The following is a 6544-nucleotide window of genomic DNA, read 5'->3' on the forward strand; positions in this document are numbered from 1 at the left end:
TGGTGATAGCCTTTTGTGAGTATCCAGAATGCATATTTTATGAGACAAAGGGCACTTCTTCCTGCTCTATGCTTCCTCCCTAGCCTCCAAGCATACTGTGTATAGGCCTTTCCCTTGTGGGCATGTGGTTTGGAAAAGCCAGGGCTGATTGTATTGTTCAGCAGAGTTCTCATACATTACCAACAGAAGACATGTAAAAGGGCTATGGGCCTTTTGAGGTTCCTGGTCCCAGTATTGATGCAGAATTAAGCCAGGAATGTGACATTTACAGACTAGATCAAGAAGTCTGAGAAAAGGTTTTCTGAGACCCACAGAGTGAAAGATTTGAAGGTGAACAAGAACATGGTCTCTTCACTTAAGTGAGGCATGCGGGCTGCATGGCCTTCAGAAGGTCATGGAGAACACACTATGTTCACTGAGGGTCAGACAAAGCACCTTGGCATCTTAGGTTTCAGGTGTCCAGTTTGGCATTTCCTGCCTGAGAAAATGGAGGCCTTTTGTCATCTTGAGACTAGCCTGGCTGTGGACTGGTTTGGCATCCTTGGGATGCAACATCAGGTCCCAATTTGCTGCTGCACCTCTCTTCTAGACAGCACCATCACAAGATTTTGAGCCCTTCCAAAACATTAATTTTTCTAAAATACTGACCTGCACATCTTCTTCCTGCACATCCATAGATCTTGCAAGAGCCTTCCTGAAGTGAAAAGATTCCAACATTTAGGCTTTTTGGTGGGAATAACCTGTATAAGGACATGTCCTGATTGCTTTTAAATGTTTGTGTCCACACTTCTGTGTACACACATGTACATACACACACACACACACACACACACACACACACACACACACACACACACATGAGCACACACACACAGAGACACAAACACAGTATTCCTCACACCTACTTTGAGACTTACTTTAGTAACAGGTTTCTTTCAGGGACCAAAATTAAGGGTAATCCCCCAAGCACAGGGATGTCTTCTATGTACTTAACATGTAAACCTTCATTAACAGAGCCCCCACGATGAAATGTGTTAGTCAAATTTTAATCTGAGGTAGAATCCCTCCTGCATTTTCCCATCCACAACTCAGGCTTCTCACTCATACTTACAGAGACTTATTTAGAACAAGCATTGTCTAAATTTCCCACTCACGTGCCACTTAAACAGGCAACAAAACACAATCTTTCCAGTTGGACCAGGGCACATCCCCCTACTCCAGAATCCAATATCTGCTGGAGGGTCCAGACATGGTGGCTTTGTTTGTAGAGGAAATCAGGGTTCAGGGAGCACCAAAGGACAGCCTGATGCACTGCCTGAAAACCAGGCGCCTAGCAGGGCCTTCTGCTTACCTTGCTCGCAAGGTGGGGTAGCGATTCTCTTGGAAAAGACGCTCCAGGTCCTGCAGCTGAGACTGGGTGAATCTGGTGCGTCTCCGGAAAGGCTGCCTGTCCCGAGCCTGGAGATTCTTGGTGCCCTCAGGCATTGCCACCTCTTGCTGAGGCTGCTGTTGAACACATCCGCCACGGCCACCTTCTGCCTGGATCCCCTTGTCCATGGGGCCAGAACTACCATCGCCAGAATGACCTCCTTTCATTTCTTCTTCTTCGTTTTCTCCCTCCTCTACCACTCCTGTGGCTTCCTGAGTAAGACCGGACTGAGCAAGCTCTTCTTGAGCAGGCTTGCTTGGGGCAAGTTCGCCCAGAGCAAGTTCGCCCTGACCAAGCTCACCCTGAGCAAGCTCGCTCTGTACAAGCCCTTTCTTGCCTCCTTCCTCTCCAGCCTTCAGGACCATTGCAATCTCACCTGCAAGAGAGAAAAAACACAAAGATAAAGGTCTGAGCATCGTGGCCCATGGATCATTGGAAAGCCTGGAGAGGGCCCACAGGCAGAGCTGGGTAATAGAAGCACCTGGCCACTGGCCTTTCCACCAAATTTGCTTCCCGGACTTTGCCCAAGAAGAGTCAGAACCATTTTACTGACCATGCTCTTGTTCCTGGTCTTCATTAGCTCCTAGACACAGCATCCTGGCGAAAATGTGGCAGCAGCTCTGGAGAGACCCCATGCCAGGAATCTTTCAATCAGACCCGAGTTCCGAAGACTTAAAAGCCGTGTCCTCACGGTCTGACGCCAGAGGTACAGCTGTGACTCTTAACCCGGGAGGCTTGTCTTCTGGAGACTCAACGTAATCACAATGTGTCCAATCACACATTCTGGCCTGCACAGCCTCAGTGGCTGTGGGCTTGTCCTCTGAGGTGCTTAGCCTGAAGCACTTTAGAGCTGCAAAGAGCAGGGAGTACTTTAAAAACTGCAGTGAGTGTGTGCGGTGGGGGTGCGGAACCTGTGGCTCTGGTTTGCTCCTTAGCTGACACCTCTAGTTTTGGGTAATGCTGGACTGTCCAAATTCAGTCATAGGGAGTAACAAAACGACCTTTTCAAACTCAGCAGGCCCTTGAGCCCAGCTAAATCACTTTATTAAATTATGGAAATGTCCTTCAAACAAAATGCCCCAATCTTGGTTGTGCTGACTTGAAGAGCCCTGTATGATGGCAACTATGTGGGTAGGCCAGGGCAAGATCCTCCTGAGAGACTGTGCTCCCAACAGGGCTGAACCAGTGTTCACAAGCTCATTGTGATGGAGACCTTTCTCTACCTAGCTGTGCTTGACCAAGGTCCTAGGGTGACCCAGATACCTGAGGGCATCAAAGATCAACCCTGGGTACTGGCTCCAAACCTGTCTCACAGCTGTGAAGGTGAAAGACAGGAGGAGTAAGCAATTCTGGATGCAAGCTCTACAAAGAATCATTACAGGAAGGGGCGAACTGAGGAAAAGTTAGAGAGACTCCCCAGAGTAGGTGACATTCCCAAAATTTAAAAGAGCCACTGAGCTCTGTCACTTCTTTGTTTTTGTTTTTAATAGGATCATGGCAGAGTCTGGACAATGGCTGAGGTAATTGTTAGGAGATGGGTTAGTTCTCTGGGATAGCATAGGCTGAGACACTGGAGGTCCCACGGTCCACATGGTCTACCCACACCAAGGAGATGATCATGCTCTGTTCACCCATTGCCCACCTAGTCAGGGGTGGCTCAACCCCCTCCCACCACAGGCCCCTTTATCCATCCCTGACAAGGGCTTTGTGAGTTGTGGACCTTGACTGTCTTGTCGCCATTAGCCACTGCATGGTCTTGTGTCCTCTGACATTTCAGCTGTCCCAGGTGCTTTTAATTATACTCAGCTCTCTTTCTTCTCACAGTCACCAAGAAGCAGCTGCAACTGTCCTTCCTCTTCTCCTTGTCTCCTGGGTCGTTGTGAAAGGCTTCCCTGAAACACCGAAATGGGAGGCTTTCTTAGACACAGACTTTACTCACTCTCACAATTAGCTGCTGGAGAAGCTAGGCTATTTTAGGAGACAATAGTACCATGGGTGCTTTCCTGAAGGACTTGGTGGCCTGGTTGGACTGCCCGCACTAGCTGGGAGCCCTGTCTTTGTCATTATGAGACATCTTGACTGTCCTACTGATCCCAGAAACTCCTTGTGTCTCATCTTTGGTGTTCCTGGCTTGGCTGTTTCAAATCAACCCTCCTTTTAGCCCCAGCATCCCTGCAACATACGCGAGCAACTTAGAAATTTGAACATGAGTGCTTTTTACTTACGAAGGACAGAGACCTCCTTCATCCATATCAACTCCAGATTCTTAGATAAATTTCCCAAGACACTGTTGCCAGGGTTGGTGAGAAGCAGGTAAGTAATCATGTATTCAGGGTGCCCTCCCCCTTTCTACTGAGCTCACAGGACACTGGGTGTATTCTTTTATTTCTGGCAGTTTGCTCCCAGGGCTTAGCAAAGAGTGATGCAGAGGGATATCGCTGTCTGATGGCTGATTCAACACCCTAAAAAGATGGATGCTTGCTGTGTAACCCAGAGGAGCTGTGGAGTGCAATATGGGAGTTGCTAACACAGGTAAACACCAAGGCCTGCTCTGCTCCTAGCTGTTATCTATGTGAGTCTGGAAACCAGCACCCATCTCTGCCTTTACCCTTGATGTTCTTGACTCTGCTGTTCCCATCTTGGACCTGGGGAAGGGACTCTACTCTGCTGACTCCATAGGATGTCTGCTGCTCGCCTGCTGCTATCTAGTAGCCCAATCTTACATATCACTGCAATGACAGGAAACCTGTACCCATAAGCAGCTTTTGCTCTAGAACAGCAGTGATTCATGAGCCCAATTACTGCTCTGTGTGATTTTCTTTTAAGTTATCTTCTGTGAGGGTCTCTCCAGGATTGAAATGCATCAATGCAATCTTGTGGCTCTTTCTTGTTTAGTTACATGCTCAATGCTTTAGGTCAGTGAGTCTCAACCTTCCTAATGCTGTGGCCCTTTAATATAGTTGCCCGTCCTGTGGTGACACCATCCATTTTTGTTGTTATTTCCTAATTGTAATTTTGCTACTGTTATGAGTCATAACTTAATATCTTTGTTTTCCAATGGTCTTAGTTAAGGTCTGTGGACCCCAAAGTTAAAAGTGGCTGCAACACCCAAGTTGAGAACCACTGCTTCAGGTTAAGGCATGTGATTGTGGAGCTTCTACACCATTTTCCCATGGGACTCTGCTCATCATAGTTATTAGATGGGAAACCTATTTGCACACAGATTTTCTTGAGGGATTTCTTGGTCAGCATGCACAAGTCCACCCAGGTGCATTCACAGTCACAACATTCACATGCAGAAACATCTATAGCCAAAGCCCTCCCATCCCATTGTCCAATCCCCTAGAGTGAGGCTATTCTGCAGATTGTAAAAGTAGTTCTAGAAATATGGAAAGCAAAAAGGGAAAGTGGTCCAAAATGTTTCCTGAAGCTATTTACTGCCGGGAAAGGATACACAAATGAATTCTAAGTCTTTTATTGGTGAGCACAATTAAAAAAAAAACTTGGATCACTGCTTAACTAAAACCCAAGAAAATATTAAGTTTACCTTGAAGAATGTTGAGATAATTCAAATGAGCAATTTTAGAAGCAATTTTCAGCTCTAAGAAGAAATGTAATTGTGGGATCAGGATCTATACCTGTTGCATGCCGGGGCTTTTTGGAGGTCATTACCTATGATGGGATACCTTGCACAGCTTAGGTACAGAGGGGAGGGACTTGGTCCTGCCTCAACTGAATGTACCAGGCTCTGCTGAATCCCCATGGGAGCCTTACCTTTTTCGAGGTGGGAATAGGGAGGTAGGTTGCTGGGGGGAATGCTGGGGGAATTGTGAGGAGAGATGAGAAGGGGATCTGTGGTTGGTATGTAAAATGAATAACAAATTTCTTAAAGAAAAAAAGAAGAAACATAATTGACAGGGAATGAATTCTTTGATGAGCTTTTATCTGAATATGACATCATGTCACATACAGAAATAATAATAAATGGGGAATCTTTCCTAGATTTCAGACATCTTCCACAAAACCGTGGTCAGCATAGTTAGGGACACCTGACATTCCATGAACCAGCTGTGCCCAGGTTGGCTCTCCCACGAGGCCTTTGTGGCTCATAGGACAGGATACACTGACCCCTGCACTGCCCACTTAGTCACAGCTCACTGTGTTCTTTCTCTGCTCAGCACTCCATGGCCTGAGCCTTCAAGCCATCAAGTGATAATCGTGTCTTTGGCAGGAAAGTCAGAGGCTGCCACCTGGTTCATGTGAAATGCAGCTGTTCTCTCTGTCTCTCTCTCTGTCTCTATCTCTCCCTCTCTGTCTCTCTCTCTGTCTCTCTCTGTCTCTCTGTCTCTCTCTCTCTCTCTCTCTCTCTCTCTCTCTCTCTCTCTCTCTCTCTCTCTTTCTCTCTCCCCTCTCTCCCTCTCTCTTTTTTGTGTGTATACTGGTGTCTTGTGTAGAAATAATGAAGAATGAGCCCCTCTCTGAACCAGGAAAGAGTGGACAGGTCAGGGATCATCCCCTTCAGTCTTTCAACCAGCCACATCACTTTGGAGTGTTCTTGCTTAACCCCTCTGGTATGCTGTATCCTAGCAACAGGCCCTGGAGCGTTCTTGCTGTATCCAGGCCACAGTTCCTCTCCCTGGTTATAGGTCTCATCCTACAGGGACTCAGTAAGGACTCTTTCTGCTGTTTGTAAGAGACACATGGTCGAGAGAGACAAGGGTTGATTTAGAGGGAGACCAGGACTGGCTGATGGGTGGGCAGACATCTAGAAGGACAGTATCCTGTGGAAGGAGAGGGTGGGGTGGCTGAAGTGAGCTCCAGGGAAAGGTAGCTCTGATAGAGATGGTAGAGGTATGGCCAGGAGATGGTCTGGAGACAAGCTGGGGCAATTCTCCAGTGGAAAGGAGTCAAGGTTGGGAAGAAAGATGTACCAATTATGAGCTTCGCCAGGCAGTATTGGCACATGCCTTTAATCCCAGTACTAGAGAAGCACAGCGAGGCAGATCTCTGTGAGTTTGAGGCCATCCTGGTCTGCAGAGCAAGATCCAGGACAGGCACCAAAAATACACAGAGAAACCCTGTCTTGAAAAACCAAAAAATAATTATGAGCCCCAA

At 47.2% G+C, this 6544-nt stretch overlaps 1 protein-coding gene across 1 annotated transcript; it reads right to left on the reverse strand.

Moving 5' to 3' along the window:
- Positions 1-1347: 1347 nt before the first annotated feature.
- On the reverse strand, positions 1348-2025 carry LOC128117559 (homeobox protein Rhox5-like). The gene is made up of 2 exons (XM_052749542.1): positions 1983-2025; positions 1348-1805 (listed from the first exon to the last, which is right to left on the reverse strand). Exons 1-2 carry the CDS (start codon positions 2023-2025, stop codon positions 1348-1350), a joined length of 501 nt encoding a protein of 166 aa, XP_052605502.1.
- Positions 2026-6544: the final 4519 nt, after the last annotated feature.

Source organism: Peromyscus californicus, unplaced genomic scaffold (genome assembly GCF_007827085.1).
Source record: "Peromyscus californicus insignis strain IS unplaced genomic scaffold, ASM782708v3 Scaffold_10__1_contigs__length_136768540, whole genome shotgun sequence".
Classification (NCBI taxonomy): domain Eukaryota; kingdom Metazoa; phylum Chordata; class Mammalia; order Rodentia; family Cricetidae; genus Peromyscus; species Peromyscus californicus.